The sequence below is a fragment of the Papio anubis genome, chromosome 4, assembly GCF_008728515.1.
Source record: "Papio anubis isolate 15944 chromosome 4, Panubis1.0, whole genome shotgun sequence".
NCBI lineage: Eukaryota > Metazoa > Chordata > Mammalia > Primates > Cercopithecidae > Papio > Papio anubis.
Window position 1 is genome coordinate 94871422 of NC_044979.1, and position 20391 is coordinate 94891812.

General features: G+C 40.2%; 1 protein-coding gene across 9 annotated transcripts in view; it reads right to left on the reverse strand.

Annotated features, from left to right (window-relative positions):
- Positions 1-20391, reverse strand: part of OSBPL3 (oxysterol binding protein like 3) — a 183923-nt gene that overhangs the window by 51522 nt on the left and 112010 nt on the right. For 6 of the 9 annotated variants that reach the window (XR_002521013.2, XM_003896184.4, XM_017956846.3 and 3 more), the window contains 7 exons: positions 17646-17813; positions 16928-17051; positions 15086-15189; positions 14790-14882; positions 13515-13671; positions 4470-4600; positions 1059-1166 (listed from right to left, as the gene is read on the reverse strand). Coding sequence is in view for 8 of the 9 variants with exons in the window: in XM_003896184.4 (XP_003896233.3) it covers positions 1059-1166; positions 4470-4600; positions 13515-13671; positions 14790-14882; positions 15086-15189; positions 16928-17051; positions 17646-17813 (885 nt within the window). In the remaining variant the exon portion in view is untranslated. The remainder of the gene's footprint in view (positions 1-1058; positions 1167-4469; positions 4601-13514; positions 13672-14789; positions 14883-15085; positions 15190-16927; positions 17052-17645; positions 17814-20391) is intronic. The other 3 variants (XM_003896185.5, XM_003896186.5, XM_003896187.5) reach the window with 3 other exon arrangements.

The following is a 20391-nucleotide window of genomic DNA, read 5'->3' on the forward strand; positions in this document are numbered from 1 at the left end:
TGTCAGACAGAGGGTGAGGCTCATGAGAGCGGATGGGCCTGTTCACACATGGCACCATATGGTCTCCAAATGGGTTTGGTGCCCGGGGCCCTACAGTCCATATACTGACTGACTTCAGCCTCAACTCGCCTCACCACCCAGCACAATGGCTTCCCAAGGAGTGAAGGTGTGTGAAGGGTTTGTTTTTTTTCTGAGGACAGGAAAAGAAGGATGAAGGATTATGATTAAACATTACAAACTTCTTTTAAAAACTTATATAAACACACACCTCTTGTCTATTACCTGCCTTATATTTTTAATTTTAAGTGTACTCAGTCTAATTCATTTCTTAATAAAAATTTAGCATATCTGAAGCAGGCATATAATATAAAAAATAGCTTAAAAACAGTTTTTATTTTCATTACTCTTTCCTACTTATTTTTTGAGTAACCTACTTGTACTTTTCTGAAATTTCTCATTTTAAACATGCAAAGACTATTTTGGATAAACATCCCTAGTCTTGAGGAAAGAACTTTTTAACATACTTTTAACTGACCAAGAGACACTTTAATTGTAATGAAGTATTTTTTTCCCTCAGAGTGTACAGCCGCATTCTATAAAAGAAAAATAAAATTGCAGAAAAGGGAGACGGGAACAGCCACAGAGAAAGGGCTAGAGGGGGAGGAGGCTGGCAGGGAACCAAGATACTGCAGGTCAGAGTAATGTAGGTTTCTACAGTAGTAACAAGAGAAAATGTTTCTCTCTCTATAGTTCCCACTCCAGTACCACTCAGTGAAAGGAGTGACATTTAGGAGCGAAACAGGGTGAAGAAATACAAAAGAAAGAAGAGTTCAGGGGTAGGGAGCAGTTTAAAAATGCAATTAGCAGCATACGCTCAAGAAAGCGTTTGAGCCCAAGACCCCAGTCCATGAGACAGCTGCGGCCAGCACCCAGAGGAGGAGGGCAGAGAGGTGAACAGCACCCACGAGGGGAAGCAGGGAGGCCGTGCAACTGGACAGATGGTATCACAGGAGCGGGTGGCAGCTGAGGAGACATTACCAGACGAGAAACCTACCCACCTCTGCCAGATTGTCACCCGACTTGGCAACAGCGGGGGAGTCGAGGAGCAGAGACTCGGCATGGATTCTGCGTAAGCGTTCTTTAAGATCTGTGTTTTGTGCTAGGGCCTGGAACATGTTAAAATAGTGGGGCTCTGTTAATAAATGGGGATGTTTCAGAAAAGCACAGCAGTGGGCCCTGCAGGAGCAATCTCTAAGAGCTTGATGAAATTCCAGGTGATATGGTCTGAGAGCACACTTTCTGGACTTTTTCCTTGAATGCTCTCCAAGAGGATACTGGTTCTGAGATGCCTGGGAGATGACAAACTGGAGGTTCTGGAAATGATGCTCCTTCTCTTTTCTCATTCCAGACATGGAAGGAGGGTTGGTAAGCGTGACAGAGAGGGAAGTCACAGACACTGTCAGCTTCTGTTAAGACCGGTGGTCTGGAGTCTCTTTGGTCAAATCCCTTCCTAAGGAATCCAGGCTTCTATCAGCTTTGAAGAATACGCTGTCCCCACCCCTTATGATTGGACATATTTCAATGTTACTTAATTATCATACCCATTGAATCAGATATTAGAAAGTGTGCTGGAGGCCGGGCATGGTGGCTCACACTTGTAATCCCAGCACTTTGGGAGGTGGAGGCAGGCAGATTACTTGAGGTCGGGAGTTCGAGAACAGCCTGGCCAACATGGTGAAACCCCATCTCTACCAAAACATACAAAAATTAGCTGGGCGTAGTGGTGCATGCCTGCAGTCCCAGCTACTGGGGAGGCTGAGGTGGGAGAATTGCTTGAACCTGGGAGGCTCACAGACGTTGCAGTGAGCTGAGATCACAGCCTGGGTGACAGAGTGAGACCCTGTCTCAAAAAAAAAAAAAAAAGAAAGAAAGAAAGAAAGTGTGCTGTGTGCTGTGTGCTGGGAAGTAGGACTTTGTGAAAGATTTTTATTCTTTTCCAATATGAGTATTGATTGTTCTATTCATTCTTTAGGACCAAGGCAATTTATTTCAAAAAAGAAATGAGTAAACCTCACTTACCTGCATAAGGGCTTAAGGACCATGGCTCTGGGAATGGGTAAATGTGAGATAAAAAGCGCATCTGAGACTACCCCAGGTCTCCTTTGTATTTCCCTGGGCAGGCCCCATTCCTTATCTCAACCTCTCAACTAGGAGGAAAGTGACTGAAAGGTAAAGGAAGCTACTTCTTTCACGTTGATACTCCTGTGCACTTCATGACCAACTGTTCTCCAATGGTCTGTCTGTGGAAGGGGATAAGTTCTCCTGACTGTCTTCCCAGACACTCACAGGATCAGCTCCATGGGTGCTTGCACGCAGATTCAGCCTATGTGTCTGTGTTCCTGACTCTTTTCTAAGAAGCTCTGAGCCTTTTCCATCCACCAGGGCCTGCAGGACTGACCTGCTGAAAGCACAGAAGGATGTGGCACTGCCTAATCCTCTACCTGGATCTCCAGCAGGGATGCTGGCTTTATTTTTCAGTCCCCACAGAACATATGGGTTATTTGAAAATCCTTGAGGACCACTTAAGAAGCACTGTACAAGAGCTAAGATCACACAACCACATGTAACAATCTCTCTGGAGTACTCATTTTATTCTGGCCAATGTGTCAGTGGTACGGAGGCTAGAATCTTAGTACAGCCTGAAAATTGTGCTATTTTATTAGTTTTTCTTTCCTTTGTAAGCCACAGGCAGAAGAAGAAAACATAGCAACACTGTACATACAGCACCGACATACCCATTCTGATAGCTCTTATATGGTTCTAAAAGTTTTATTTTCAAAAAACAAGTCTTAAACCCAATTGTGAATCCAAGCCAAACAGGAAAGAAAGGATCATTCAGTTTTATCCAAGATTTCCAAAATCATGAATATGGGTGAGAATGAATTCCTTAGTGAGGGTGAGAACGGCCTTGGCCTAGGATACCACAGCCAAATAGGTCTCAGTGGCCAGACAGGCAGATTGACAAGATGAGGCCAGGCTTCTGTGGGAGGAAGCAGGGAGAGGAAGATCACGGGGAAAGGGGCCTTGGAAGCCCATCAGAGGTACCTTTTGTAAATACACTAAAAGCTAGCTTAATGGGAACAATAAGAAACTCAGGGAAAAAAAACAAAAACACTTTGCTTCTGCTTCTGTCAAACCAAAATGGCACCCAGTGTATGGCTGTCTGCTACAATAAAAAGGGGGCGATTCTATCTGTGACCTTAAGACAACATTAAGACTCTTTTTATATATGGAGCAAGCCAATGTTATTTTTAATTTCTTTTGAAGATAGCATACTTGGAATGGTCCATGAGTGAATATTCCTTACATATTCTACAACAACTATACGTGCTACTGGCAAAGGATTTATCACTAACATTATATCAAAAGCATCACTTTTCTTAGCAATACGATGAATAGAAAATATGAATCAACATTTTCTAGTTCTCTCAATGCCTGTGTTGGCTTCTGGTTACAAGATCCTAAAATTCATCTCCCCTACCTGACCTGAAATAGAAAATTCAGTATTGCTTCAGATGGTGATTTCATATGTGCACACATTCTTTCTTTTTCTAAAGTAGGAATACCAAAGTACAGGAAAAGAGTAAAACCAAATCAGTATGATATTTCAAAAGTTCTCTAGCCTCCTAATAGATGTAGGGTAAAAAAAAAAATCCAGATAACTTTATTCAAATCGAGGTAGGACATGGCACTTTAATAGAGCCTAACTATTCTGAAGAATTAATTGAAACTGATGAAAAAAAAAAGAGAGAATGAGTGACAGAATGGCTGAGAATCATTTGGGACCATGTCAGTGATTTTCCTGTTACTATGAAGGTATAGTGATTGCCTGACAGGCACTTTCATGTGACTCATCTCTTTGTAGCCACAGCAGGTGGGGCGGGGTGGGGAAGCTAAATGCCTTGTACTATCCAATCAAACAAAATAGCTCTCATGTCTTTCAAAGAGTAGTAAACAGGATCAGTGCTTTGCAATAGAGAAGGTAAGAGCATGATCTGGAAATTTCACTCTGCCACCTGTCATTTGGAAAGTAAGGCTAAACTTGTGGTGTCTCATGCCAATAAAATTTCCTCCAAACTGTCAGATTTTGTAAGCATTAACAGAAAAATGTCTGTAAGACATGCACACATACACACAAAAACGTACATAAAAATGTTAGAGAAACAAAAAAATTTAGATCAGTCAGAGGAAACCAAACTTAAAGAAGGTATCACTTAATAAAATACTAGCTATTAAGAATTGGATAGGTAAGTTTTGGTGTATAAACAGATTTGATGAAAGGTTACAATATAATTCAGATAATTTGGTTTACTCCTGAATTTTCAACACAACCATGGAAATAGAAATTACAAAACATTCATGAGCCTGGACACATCTCAGGCATTCCTGGATGCAGACATGTAACTTACAGATGACAGGGCATTCTTCAGACCAATGACCTGAGCAGATGGGGAGGAGGAGGCATCCTGCTCCATCAGCTGCTTCAGTTTCTCTCTCTCCGCTGACATGATATTAAAAGCTGACCTTAAAGTGAAGTAAACTATAGAGATATAATCATTATAAAAAGGAATAAGGAGGCATAATTAAAAACAAAATACCGTAAAAAAAACTATCTCTTAGAAATAAGCAAAGTAACAGCCCTGAATATTTTGAGTGTAGCAAATGCACACTCTACCTTGACTTTTAAAAAACACATTTGCCATGTAAAACACTCTAATGTAAATTAAGGCCTCTGGATGATGATGTGTCCACGTAGGTTCATCGACTGTAAGAGATGCAGTACTCTGGTGTGGGATGCTGATGGCAGGGGCACTGTGCCTACATGGGAGCAGGGGGCTATGAACTTTTGGTTCAATTTTGCTGTGGACCTAAAATTGCTCGAAAAAAATTAAGTCTATTAAAACTAACTCCCATTCACACACATCTGGCAATTCTAAGGCCCCTATCCACTATAACGTCTCATGACTTTATGACTTATCATCAGGATATTTTGACATTTGGACTTTGCTTCTGGATCGTCAATGATCTGTGTTTTGTTTTGTTTGTATCCCCAAAGACTGGAAAGGGTTAAAAACAAAGCTTATTGGTTTTTCAGGGGAAATGTTAACACTGCAGCAGAAAAATTAGCACCTTAATCAGGTGACTAATATTAACTATCGGTGAGACTCAGGTGGACCATGTGCCTCCAGGTAAAGTACGCTGAAAAAGATACAACATCTCCTTTGGTGCATACCAGCCAGGGCTATGTAATCCGAATTTGATCATGAGGAAACATCAGACAACCCCAGAATGAGAAGTGTTTTATTTTTAAAAGTTGGCCTATACTATTCAGAAGTGTCAATTTTATGAAACAGAAAGAAAGGCTGAGGAACTGTTCCCAATTAAAGGAGGCAAAAGAGGAATGACAATGAAATTGACTCAAGGGGCAACATGATACTAAAGGCATTATTGGGATAACTGACAGCATTTGAATATGGAAGGTAGAATAGATAAAATTGTTTCAATGCTGTATTTCCTGAATTTGATTACTATACTGTGGTTATATAACAGAGTATTCCTATTTTATATACTACAGTATAAAGCCATGAAGAACAACGTGGTGTATGAATCCTACTCTCAAATGGTTCCAAAAAGTGAAAGTGTGTATGTAGAGAGAGTGATAAAATAAATGTGGCAAATATTTAAAATGAAGTATTTGGGTAAAGGGTATACAGAAGTTCTCTGTATAATTCTTGCAACTTTTCTATAAGTTTGTCATTGTTTCAAAACAAGGTCTTATTGTCTACCTTCTTGCTTGTTAGCCCTTGCAGCTGCAGGACCCAGAATCCCCCAGCTCTAACCCTGGCATTCAGCTACTCTGTTCCTGAGTGAGCACTCAGGTACAATGAGGGCTTAGCCACTATGGCCTCCAATGCCTGAACTGAAGTTTTAAAAAACATTAACACATACAGCAAAAAAAAAAAAAAAAAAAAAAAAAAATCATTATTCATTAGGTTTTGATCACATCATGTACAAATTACTTCCTAGGGATGAGGAAGCTGTTATCTAAATTACTGATCGTGGCTATCACATTTCAATATTATCTTTCCAGTCTCCTTGATTATATTTTGTTTTAGAAGAGCAGGAAGACGGAAGAGACTCAGACACATGTCTTCTCAAATGACCTAGCACATTACTGAATTCCACAGGGCTGCATTTTTAGAGGTATTGTTATTCAAGAGTGGCCTATTTAGTAACACAGAAACTAAATAGGCATTATTGACTTACTTCATTTAATAGCAAAGAGGACAACTAAACCTCTCTATATGTTGTTGCTGAACTTGCCTGAGGTTGTGGCATTTAGTGATGGACATGAAACATCTTAACAAAGTCACAATTTGTGTACACACACACACACACACAATGGTGCTACCTCTGCCAAGAGAAGATGGGGGTCAAATGGAACTAAAATTTTCTAACAATGCCTATGAAACACACTTAGCTCTTTGCTTTAAACAATTTAATTGAGCAAAATAATAGGCAGGACAACAGAGTGACCAAAAGCTGGGGCTCCACCATCAGCCCTGGATTCTTCCCTACTCCCTCATCTATTCACTCCATGACCTTGGATGAGTAAATGATGTGCCTGAACTCCAGTTTCCACATTTGTAAATGGGGATAATAACTTTTACTTTAAATGGTTGTCATGAGGATTGAATGAGAGAGAGAATGCAGGTAAAGCACATAACACAATACATGGTATGTAATAAATAACAAGTGTTACTGTAATAATCATAGTGATACCAATGAAGGAGACACATGAGGATGAAAGTGATGGTGACTGCAGTCTCTTGAAATGTTGGCAGCAGCTCTAGAGGACGCTTTAATCTTTTGCCAGGACAAAGCTTATAAATAATTGCACACAGGGCAGAAATTCTAGGAATGAGGGGTTGGCCAGAATCCATGGAGTCGTAGGAGAACAGCCACAGGAGGAGCGCAGAAGCCACATAGTTACGGACTATATCCTGTGTCCTATTAGATAGGCACTATGCCCCTCCCCTGCCTGCCACACACACAGGATGCCCATGGCCATCTCAGCGGATCCCCCGGGGAGCTACCTCTCCACTGTCCTGTTTATTGCTCCAAATAAAATAAATGTGGCACTCAGCTGGCTGCCACTTCTCCAAATCAATTCCTCTGGCTTCCAGGTGACCCACAGAAAAGCAAGGCTTTCCACCAAATGAGAAGAGTCCTATATAAATTTTTAAAACTGGCAGAATATACAATATTTGGTTCAAAAGGTACAGCTGACAAGATTGCAGCAGGTGTAAGATAAGCAGAAAGAAACTCATATAGTCATAATATTTTATTGTGAGGTATAAAACGCTTCCTAAATCATCTGAAAAAAGGGTTTGGAAGACTAGATCCCCGTGTACTAAATTTCTTAAACGACTATTAAGGCCCACTCAGGACGTTAAAATAGTCATTCACAGCCACCTAACGATCCGCCACGCACAGGGCAACGATCAGAGGTTGCTCATGAGAGACCCCACATTTACATTAATTAAGACACCGGATCCCAAAAGTCAGGAACACTCTCTGTGACAGGAGTGTTTTCTTACTTATTTCTAACACAAATCTAAGCTTACTAAAGACAAATAAACAGCCTTAAAAAATAGAAGATTCAAATGAGTGCATCACATCTATGGTTACCTGACAATAAATAAAGCCACACAGAAAATCTTAGCTGCTCGGAGGTATGAAGGACCTCATAGATTATCAAAGCCACCTACCCACAACACGACCAACTCTTCACATCTCCAGCTTCCCTGCCAAATGGTCTGTTGGCTCATGCTTGTCAGAGTGCTTGCTATCTCCTAAAATGGTACATTGTGCTCTGGGACTTAGAAAGTCCTTCCTGCTGCTAAGACATTTGCCTCAGTGTCTCTTCACTGTCAAACAGGAGGTATTTCCTCTTTCATTGGGTGTTCAAATATCGGAAGGCAACTGTGGCATCTATGTTTATCTCTTTCCCAAATTGTCATTAGCCACTTCTCAGATACCCTTCCTGGACTACGAGAGGTAGGCACAGGTTGAGTCTTTGATTATAAGAAGTCTTGAGTTGCATCTACAGAATGGAACATCATAAGCATCGTACAAGTGACTCTTGGTGGTCACTACTTTTCTGTTTCTAAGGCTTCCAAGCTGTTCTTTTATTGAGTTAGTATGGTGAGACTATAATAGATGGAATGTTTGGATAGTGAGAGTCAATACTGAAGGACAGTTGGACTCAATTTATCTGAGCTCTACTTCTTAATATGCTCCTTCTTTAGCAGTTTCTCAGCATCAGGAAAGAATAGGATCTTGGAGAAAGCAGTTATGAATGTCATGGGCACTGCTCTAGAAAGCAGTGTGGTACAGGAGAAAGAAATTCTCTAATAAGGCCAGCCAGAAGTTAAATCCTACCTCTAACACTTAGTTGCAGCTGCCATTTATATTTTGGACAAATCCTTGGTTTCTACATCTGTACATGTAGATAATGGGCACATCTGAGGAGTGCTTTAAGCAAGGAGAAAACCTACTATCACAGAGCACCTAACAAACAGTGAGACTCATTTTCCCCCCTTTTTAATTGGAAACCAAATTTTAGGTGAATTTTCTTTAAAATGTTAACATTCCTAATATATCTGGGAAACTCTGATCTTCTGTAATCTGCAGAAGTTTCAAACCTCACAGGATGCCCATGATTTTACAATACTTTTCAACCCATATTCCATCCGAATTGATTTAGATACATTAGGTAACTTTACCAAATGGTCCTACTTATGAATCTAATTGCTCAGCACATTTATGCTGAATTCTAATTTATGAACAATAAATTATTTGGCTTTTTTTGTTGAGTCATATATCTGTTTTAGCTTTTTAATCTATGCAAGAGGTGTCATTGTAACACAATTGGCTTTTTATTCAATGCTTCCATAAGCTGAAAATGGCTCATAAAATGACCACTCAATAATTACTACTCAAACACAGAGAAAGAATCCAGGAAGAAAAGAATAGGTAAATACAATTGTGATTTTGTTCTATTTAGCTTTCACATTTGTGAATAATGATTTCCTTCACTTGTAGGAAAAGTGTCCCTAAAACATCATTTGCTTCCCTTCCAAGTCAGAGAACACAGATATCCGCTTCCATTTGGAACATCTGACCCTAGTCCTGTCTTGTTCCTTGCTTTGCCATCCTAAATCTACTCACCAAGTTTGGTCATTTCTGTTTCTGCTAACAGAGCACTCTCTCAGAAAACTTTCTGGTAACAATAAGCAATAGTATGGACTCTATTCAGTGTAAAATAATCAAAGAAAATAACTACAGAATTTGAGAATCAAAAGAGTCAGGACAACTAGTATATGACATTTAACAGGTTATCAAGGGCCAGAGAGGTTAATAAATGAAGTCGAAGTTCCACAGCTAGTCAGTAACAGAGGTAGCCTACTTAGCCAGTATAGAGGGAGCTCCAAAAAAGGCTTATTATTTACATTGTTTCTTAAAGTATGTTTCTCAGAAACTTAAATTCCAGGATGTTAATAGCTGTTGGGAATAGGGGGGAAGATTCCCAAATAACATTGGAAGTCACTGAGTTAAACAAAGCCAACAGATTTTTTTGTTGTTGTTGTTGTTTGCTGCAGGACTTCTCAGGGCCTTTATTATTTACTGTTCTTATGTAAATCCAAAAGGAGACCATAGTCAGCAGTGCTTTCCAAACATTTTTAATCATGAAGTTTTTGTTTCGTTTTTAGAAGTACTGTACGCGCAAAGCGATCCATAAAATGTATTTTGGGAAACGTAAAAACTAATATATGCAACAAAAATTACTTAAGACTTTTAGGTTTCAATACATTTCATTCTCTGCTTCTATGTGTGTGAACATCCACACAAAGACAGAAACATAAGTCAACAACTGGTTCAACAATATGCCATAAAAATCAAACTCTCAGTCTATAATATAGAATAAGGACTTCAAAACTAGGATGGGTGTATATTGGTTCCCTACCATTTGATCTACAAAACCAGGAGAATTCAGATGCATTTAACAAGTTGAAGGTCACAGAGACTATGTTACATCACTGGGATTCTTGCCTTTAGTTCAGCTGCTTTGGAGTTGTAGTCAACAGAATAGTGATGCAGTTGAGAAAGTACAACAGATACTGTCAGTAATAAAACGAGGTTTACACAAGAAGAAAGGTCAAGATGCTTCGAGTCTGAATGTATGGAAGTGAGAAGCCATGCAAGGTCACAGGACTTAGCACAAACCTGAGAGCTGTCTTTATTCTCTGAGGCCCCCACATTACCATCTGTGTAAGAGACTCCCTGAACCAGGAAAAGGAAGATCTTTCCATCTCTGCAAGTGTACTGTAAAACCACAGGAATGAAACAGCTTGTTAGGCTCCCTGCGGAATTTGCTGTCTGTAAGCCCACAGGGCTCAGACGACTGTTGAATAACTGTGTTGGACCTTTCTCCAGGACAAACCTTGGCCCAGGCTAGGTATGTGGCACTGCAGCCAGCAGGTTTTCACAAAGTGGGAAAGACAGAACTGCTGGCTGGGGACCATTACAGACTCTCAACAAGGTGGAGGCCTCTGCAGGAGGACTGGATCAATGGATCCACCCAATATGGCGACCTCTGTCCCACTGAGGAGGGAGCTTCTTCAATGTAGGTGAAACTCAGGACATTTCCTCTGTGTAGGGAGGCATTATCTTCTCATTTTTTTTAAAGTTCATATTATTAAAAAGTAACAATGTTTTATAGGAATTTCCTCCCACAAAATTTAAGATGCCCTAACTGCAGCTGATCATTTTAATTCTTCAAATTCTTTGAAGAGCCTTTAAGGGTGGGCCAGGTAACTCTTGCCATTTCACAGATGGACTGTACAATAGCACAGCAAAATACTGGCAACATTCTAACGGTAATTAGGACAAGTATTCAAGGTAGCAATCTGTATAAAGGATGAAATGACTTCCTTATAACCCACCTTATATCCAATATGTAAGGGAAGAGAGAGCTGAAATAATCAGTAATGTACGAAAGAAAAATATGAAGTAGGAAAGGAAGGCAATAGAGGGAATATCTTTTCTCTTCCCACATTACACACTGCCCTCCTACTGAAACATTTTAAATCCATTTTCTCTTTAAGAAATAATAGATGAAAATTGAAAACAAAGTTAAGCAGAAAGATAAATAAGAACTTATAACTCCAGCCTCCATCACTAAAATGTTGGTATATATCCTTCCAGACTTTTTAGTATACCTCTATGTGCCCGAAATAGAATCATATCTATATATTGCTTTGTAATCTTACATTTTTACTTTACATTTTATGCTGAGGACATCTTTCTATGTCTATAAAAAATAATCCTGGCCACTCCATCTGTAAGAGCAGAGAAATACCAGGTAAGGAATATGGACTCTGGGGTCAAACAGGTGAGAATTCAAGCCTCATGTTGGCTGCTTTATAACTATGTGACCCTCAGAAAGCTGTTATTTTGTCTAAGTCTCAAGTTTCTTATTTATGCAATAGAGATCACAATGATACCTACTTCACAGGCTACAGCTAGAATTAAAATAATGCATGTAAAGTAATTAGCAAATACCTGACATGACAGTTATGTGCTCGATGTTAAGTAGCTATCATTATTAGCAGTAGTGAATATTCTATTATATTACATTTTTGAAAAAACTCAATCTTCTATTGTTTGGCATTTAGATTATTTCTATTTTTTTAACCTTTTATTTTGAAATCATTATTGACTTACAGGTACTTGCAAAAACAGTAAAGTCCCACATACCCTATACCCAGTTTTTCCCAGTAGTTAACGTCTTACACATCTATGATACAATATAAAAATGTGGGAGTTGACATTAGTATAATCTACAGATTTTATTCAGATTTCACCAGATTTACATGCACTGATCCATTTATACGTGTGTGGGTATAAGTAAATGCAATTTTATCACATGTCCACATTCCTGTAACCAGCACCACAATCAGGGTATGGAACTTTTCATCACCACAAGATCCCCTGTGCTACCCCTTTATAATCACACTCCCCTTTACTTCCTCCATCTCCATAATTATATCATTTCAAAATGTTTATGTAAGTGGAAGCCTATGGATACGGTTTGGCTGTGTCCCCCCCGGGAATCTTATCTTGAATTGTAGCTCCCATAATTCCCATGTGTTACGGGAGGGACTCAGTGAAAGATAATTGAATCATGGGGGCGGTTTTCCCTATACTGTTCTTGTGGTAGTAAATACGTCTCATGAGATCTGATGGTTTTATAAGGGGTTTCTCTTTTCACTGAGCTTTAATTCTCTCTTGACTGCCACCATGTAAGACAAGCTTTTTGTCATCTGCCATGATTGTGAGGCCTCCCCAGTCACATGGAACTGTGAGTCCATTAAACCTCTTTTTCTTTATAAATTACCCAGTCTCGGGTATGTCTTTATCAGCAGCATGAACATGGAGTAATACACCTATACTATGTAATGTTTTGAGATTGGCTATTTTCTCTCAGCATAATGTCCTTGAGATCCATCCAAGTTGCTATGTATATCAATAGTTTGCACCTTGGTATTGCTGAGTAGCATTCAATTGTATGGATGTACCACAGTTTGTTTAACCATTCATCTGTTGAAAACCACTTGAGTTTGTTTCCAGTCTTTGGCCAATACAAATAAACTTGCTCTGAACATGGGTATAGATTTGTGTGTGGACATAAATTTTCATTTATCTGGAACAAATGCTCAGAAATGAGTGTTGGGTTGCATGGTAAATGCATGTTTAGTTTTATACAACACTGCCAAACTGTTTTCCAGAGTGGCTACACCATTTTACATAGCTACAAGAAATGTATGATAGATTAAATTCATATGCATTTTCACCGGCATTTGATACTATATTTTCTTTTAACTTTGGCTCTTCTAATAGGTGTGTAGTGATATCTCATCATGGCTTTAATTTGCATTTTCCTAATGGCTAATGATGTTGAATACCTATTTCTAATTTCTGATGTTACAATGCAAAATGGATACTTTGTTTGGATAAATCCTAAGTTAATTCCTACAATGAATTCTTCAAAGTGGAATTACTAGATAGGCAGATTTTTAAAATAGTGGGAAAATAATATCATATTGCCCTCCAGAAAATTACCAATTTACACTCCCATCAGCATCACATGAACTGCTCAGCTTTGAAAGTACTAACTCTCTCTCATTGTCTCCCCTACAAGGTTAAAAAGACAGTTCTTGCCAATACATTCTCCACTACCAGGGAAATAAAATAAAAATTAGGTTTCCCTAAATCTTAATAGAGCAGAAAATGAACCAACTAAGATACCCTCTCTAAGGACATCTCACATTCAGACATGCATTTAACATTTTCATCAAACACATTAGGAAGAAAGAAAACTCATTTACCTTTATGGGCAATATGACACAGATCTTCTTGCATTTTAGAAAACTCTGATGAGGTTTCAGAGCCATCAGAATAATTTTTCTCTTCTCCAAAATCTAGTGTTGACAAATTAGGATTGGAGGAGTGTAGTCTTACTGGGCCAGAAAAAGGTTTGGGGACCTGAAGTAACACCAAAGGGAGATATTTCTTTTCAGATGCAGATTGCTTAGAATATTTACTTGATTCTAAGATTGAAATACAGTAATATAAAACATTTTATAGGTAGGTCTTTCTACTGAGTGATAACTTATTTTTAAAAATGAGAACTCAAGACAACACTTTCCACAGCAACTTGCTTCTTGTGAGCTAAAAATGGGTGAGAAATCACATATTCTTTTGGAAATGATAGAAGCATTAAAGCTTTAGGTTGAAAATGACAGCTAAAGCTGCCAGGCTTTCTCATGTATACTCAATTCCTTCCTCCTGGCAATAATCATCCATGTACCCAGGCAGTTAGTAATGGATAGGTTTAAAATGCTTTCCTTTGCACCTAGGGTTTCTACAAAACAAATGACCTTCATTTGTACATGGAACATTCTTTACTTCCAAAGTGCTTATCTTCAGTCCATAAACTACTTTGAACCAAAGAGTATACAAGAGTGTATCAGGTGACCTAACCAGAAGCTTGAGATTTATGTTGATTCTAAAAGTGTTCCAATTTAATATGCAACAGTTAAGCTGCAAATCTTGGCCTGTGGCTTAGCTGTGCACTGGGAAAGCTCCTCGCATGCATGACACAGTGAATCCTGGATGAGGCATTGGGAGTTTGGAGATAAGAGGCCAAGGAGAATCTACACCATGTCCTGTGCCCAGAGAATCATGCCTGTGGGCTTAGATGGATGACAAATCCATGGAGCATGAGCAGAAGACATAGGTCAGAGCACACAGTAACTGCAGCCACAAAACAAGGCACAAACACAAGCAGGGAAGAGCACAGGCAGGCTCAACAGTGAAGATGGGGAAACCAAAAGCCCTAGAAATGGCAGCAGTCCCTGCAACCTCACACCCTTTTTCCCTTAGAAAATATTCTCTCCCTTGCCCACGATCCATTATGTGCATATCCTAGCACCCAGACAGTCTAAGCGATTCAATTCATCTATCTGCAGAGGACATTGGAAAGAACAACTACAGAATATTCACTCATCTATTCTCCTAGCTGAGTCAAGGCAGCTCCCGGCACATGGTATGCAGAGCAGGGCCAATGAAGAAACCAGTCTGTCGGGGGAAGCAATGGTTACCTGCAGCGTTCCTTTAGCATCTTTGCCAATAGCTCTGGACCGCCACCTCCTTTGTGATCTTTTTTCCTTTTTGGGACTTTCAAAAGCTCCACCCTTTGTTTCAAAACAGGAAAGAGAGCACAGACAGTAAAGTCCACCAAACCGATAAGGATAAATGCTTAGCAAGGTGACTACCTCCATCCCCTTGACTTTGGCTGAAGCAACTGACCACAGCATCCCACTGTTAGTGAAAGGCTGGGAGGAGAAAGGAAAGCAGAAGAGGGCCAGAATGTCAACAGAAGAGGGGTCAGGCTCACCTGGATGGCGTTGATAGCTGGTGCCGAGTATGTTCGATGCAGGACATCCATGCTTTGCAGGAGCTGGCTCATTTCTACCAGGTAGGCATGACAGTGCGCCAGGTCTGTGGGGGAAAAGAGGATAGTGCTCACAATGCTCCACCAGCAAGAGGGATCACTGCTGTCCCCATGCCAGCTACTTTTCCTTATTTATCTGTAGTTGATTTTTTTTTTTTTTTATCTGTAAGGATCGGAAATTTTACTTCCCTTTTTACAGGAAAGGCTGTAGACTCTAGTGGTTAAGGGCACAAATCTTGAGAACCAGGCTGCCTCAGTTTGAATCCACTTAATGAACTGTAACTATTGAGAAAATTGCAAAACTGCATGCCTCAGCTTCCTCATCACAAAGATGGGGATAATTATACACGTAGATCACAAGACAGTTGTGAGAATTAAATGAGTTGATGTTGCAGAGTTCTTAGAAGAGTGTTTGGCACAGAGTAAAAACTAAATAAATCAGCCAACATCATCATCATCATCAAGTTTAATCCTGTAGTAATATGCTGACGCTATCCACTTGTCAGGACCTAATGCACATTAATAAAACTAAAATGAAAGTTGTACCAGTCTCTAAGGAAAACTTTGTCAATCATGGACCTGCCTGAGGATCATAATGAGCCTCTGTAGATGGACCTGAGAGGACATAAGAGGACTCTCCAACCAGATCCCAGTTGCTAACTCAAAAGATAGTCCATAATTTGCCATTCGCTGGATGCTGATGGATGTTTCTGCTAAAGAATACAGGCCCAAATGCCTTAAGCTAGAGGCTCTCACACTTTGATATCATCGGGATCACCCGGAGACCTTGTTAAACCATAGCTCACTGGGCTCCACCCCTAGTTTCTGATTCAGTACATCCGGGTTGAGCCTGAAAATGTGCATTTCTGGTAAGTTCCCGGGTGGATGCTGCTGCTCCAGAGACAAGGCTCCAGGGACTGCTTTGACAAGCTGTCACTCAGTAAAGCTCAAAAGTGATGTTTATTGGAGGGGCAAAGCCTACATGGTCCCAAGGGTGATACTACCTACATTCAACAAGAGATAATGCAATTTTCAAGGCTGCCACCTGGTATCTTTCTCCAACATTGGCTCTCAATCATGGCTACACTTTTAAATCAATTGGAGAAATCTTCTAAATTATATATGCCTAAATCCCACCCCCAGACAATTCAATCAGAGCACTCCCAATCCCACTGTGGATCTTTTCGGTTTTTAGTTCCCTAAGTCAGTCTTAGCTAATTAAGGTTGAGAATGCTGAGTTTCCTTATGGCAGGCGCCTTATCAAAATCACTTGGGGAACTTTGGAAAATTAGTGATACCCGGGCCCTACCTCAGACCAATTTAAAGAGATCATTTGAGACAGAGGACTGGGAATGGGTATTACTGCATTTTAAAAGCCCTCTGGGTGATTCTAATGTGCAGTCAGGGTAGAGAACACCTAAGTCGTGAAGATCTCCATCTGATCACCCCCTCACCTCCAGCACAATGATTCTCAATCTTGGATGTGTGTCAGACTCTGCCCTTGGAGACTGACTTAGAGGCCCATGTGGAAATCAGGCATCAGTATCAGGCATCAATACTGAAGGAACAGAAGAAGAAACCTGTCTGCATGTACAGCCAGGTGAAGATGCAAAGATCTGCAAGGAGAGTGTCTCTTGTTGATGATGGGTGCAACTTTTACAAGCAAAATATGGAAGGGAATGTGGACAAGCAAAGGGGAAGGACACAAATGCACCTGAAGTGTAAACATCAAACCAGTATCATCTAACAGCCACGACAGAAAGCAGAGGTTTCAAGTCACTCTACCTTTGGAGCATTTTTCCATGTCCTCTGAAGACTGTAACCATAATGGAACTCGTGTCTCTCCACCGCAAGAAAATGATACATTGCTTCCAGTTTGAAATAAATTCTGCTTTGATATACTGCTACGCTGTTCCACAGATGACAAAAGCACATTGTAAACGGAAACAGAGCCCAGCAGGGACATGTTAAGGTAAAGGATAACAGAATGAGTTAGTCACTAATGGACACCATTTGCCTATAACAAGGAAGAAGCTTCTAGCTAAGTACTAAAACCTCTGACTATCACCCTGGCTTGGCCATACCATGCTATGATATGGCATGCTTGAATGGTGGACCTTATTTTCTTCTTTTATCACATATTAATAATAACACCAAAATAATAAATGTTTGGAACTATTTTGCAATCCTGCACAGCTATATGCATACCTACTGTAGTTTACAACCAGAAAAGGAAACCAAACTCAAACCAGTCAGGACAAAGCTAGTTCATTCAGAGATGCTAAATTCCTCCTCATTCTTCAGTCACTGTCCCCCGCAAATAATAGATGCTCGTCTGGTCTTGCTTCTGACTCAGTGGGCAAACAGACTAATTAAATACCACCCCAAGCCTACCTGCTTGTCCCTGAAAACCTCTCCTTCTTCGGACTCAGCTCCCAAGATAGGACTCCATGAAAAAAAGCCACCCCGTTCTCAGATTCATTATTGGCAAAACACTCATTACCTTCCTACTTGAAATGGAGTCAAACACCCCAGATGTAGAGTCTGTGACGGTGGACCCTGAGAAAAAGTGATTAACTTCATGTGGAAACATGGCAATTTCATTCTGACGATACATTCTGTGATGGCGAAGTTTCGATACCCACTCATCAAAGACTTCTTCTGATTTGACCTATGATGTATTCAATTGAAAAAAGGAAAAAAGAGAATCACTCACGGGAAGGAACAATTACTCATCAAATTGAGGCCACTCCCGAAATCCGCTTTTTCAGTTGGCACATAATTTCAACAGCCAGGCGCAGTGGCTGATGCCTGTAATCCCAGCAATTTGGAAGGCCGAGGAGGTAGGACCACTTGAGCCCAGGAGTTTGACACCACTCTGGGCAACATGGTGAAACCCTGTGTCTACAAAAAATACCAAAAAAATTAGCCAGACATGGTGGCACAAGCCTGTGATCTGAGCTACTCGGGAGGCTGAGGTGGGAGGATCACTTGGGCCTGGGAGGTTGAGGCTGCAGTGAACCGAGATTGAGCCACTGCACTCCAGCCTGGGTGGCAGAGGGCGACCCTGCCTCAAAAAAAATACATAAATAAGAAAGAAAAGGAATGGAGAAGTAGCCTCTCATTGACTGTTTACATTGATGTGGTCTACAGGAACAAGTTTGAGAAAGAAATGCAGAGTAAAAATGATCTTTACAAAGTATGTATTTTGGCTTTCTATGAGTGAATCCAACTGTTATTTATTTATTTACTTATTTATTTGAGATGGAGTTTTGCCCTGTTGCCCAAGGCTGGAGTGCAATGGCCCGATCTTGGCTCACTGCAACCTCCACCTCCCAGGTTCAAGCAATTCTCCCACCTCAACCTCCCGAGTAGCTGGGATTACAGGCATGCAGCATCACGCCCAGCCAATTTTTTGTATCTTTAGTAAAGACAGGGTTTCATCATGTTGGCCAGGCTGGTCTCGAACTCCTGACCTTGTGATCTGCCTGCCTCGGCCTCCCAAAGTGCTGGGATTACAGGCGTGAGCCACCGCCTGTAATGCTATTTTTAAGAAACCAGAACACTGCCAATCATATTAAGCAACAAATAAATTGATATTTATATTTATCTGCCTCTTAAAGCATTTCTAAGTTCTCTAATCCCAGCTTCTCTATCCCTACTGAAAATATGAGCACCATTTTTCTTTTTAAACTCTTTTCTAATTCAGACTTTTCAGATCAATCTTTTCTGAACTGGAATGAATTAGTAAATTCTTCCTAAAATATTTAACCTTGTTCATCTCTCCAACAAAGAATACATTGCTGAGGAGTATATGTGATATGGTTTGGCTGTGTTCCGTGTCCCCACCCAAATCTCATCTTGAATTCCCACATTTTGTGGGAGGGACCTGGTCAGTGAGAGAGAACTGGATCATGGGGGCAGGTCTTTCCCATAGTGTTCTCGTGGTGGTAAGTGGGTCTCACAAGATCTGGGGGTATTATAAAGCGGGGTTTCCCTGCACAAACTCTTTCTTTTTGCCTGCCACCATCCACAGAAGATGTGACTTGCTCCTCCTTGCCTTCCGCCATGATTGTGAAACCTCCCTGGCCATGTGGAACTGTAAGTCTATTCACCTCTTTCTTTTGTAAATTGCCCAGTCTTGGGTATGTCTTTATCAGCAGTGTGAAAATGAACCAATACAATATGTTAATGAACGTGAAGGTTATTTAAAAGAACATTCCTCCCACTCTCAGAAATAAAGCACTGTACGGCAATATTATTTTTCCAACTTTTTTTACTCTCATACTCACAAACCTTTAGCCATTCTCTCCATAAATGAGCAATTATCAATTTCTAATTTCCATGAAGAATACTGTTTGTAACTAGTAGTTTTTATTTAAAGATATTTCAAACGTTTATAAAAATATATGTGATATATATAAAAAGAATATAACAAGCACCTATATACCACAGATATTTCTTAAAAGTCAATTTTGGCCGGGCACTGTGGCTCACGCCTGTAATCCCAGCACTTTAGGAGGCTAAGGAGGGTGGATCACGAGGTCAGGAGATCGAGACCATCCTGGCCAACATGGTGAAACCCCATCTCTACTAAAAATACAAAAATTAGCTGGGTGTGGTGGTATGCGCCTGTAGTCCCAGCTACTCAGGAGTCTGAGGCAGGAGAATCGCCTGAACCTGGGCGAGAGAGGTTGCAATAAGACGAGATCGCGCCACTATACTCCAGCCTGGGTGACACAGCGAGACTTGGTCTTAAAAAAAAAAAAAAAAAGTCAGTGTGTGTGTGTGTGTGTGTGTGTCAATGTATTGATATTTTCAAAGTAAAAAAATGATAGATACCCATATATTAGAACACTGAGACTTATGAAGCTGTAATTTAAGATAATCCAAAAGGATGCACAGTAGGATAACTTCCAAGATGAAAAGTTCAGGTCAAACTGTGAAAATCCTTACTAATGCCAGAGATGAGAGCTAGGATATGCAAATAAATGCCAGCAATATCACTCACTGAGGAACTGTTAGGTTGGCTCTAGTGTTGATTGTTAGAAGTACCTATAAGACTGGAAGCACTTGCAGGGGCTTTCTAATGTGTCATTTACAGGAAGAAGCAATACAAACAGACTCACACCTACTTGTCTCCCCTAAATTATGTTCTTGAAATGTATTTCATTTCCCAGATGTGGTTAAAAGGAATTTTACAGGAATCTTGTGTCATCCTTTGCTCTGATCTATTCTCAGAGGCCCTT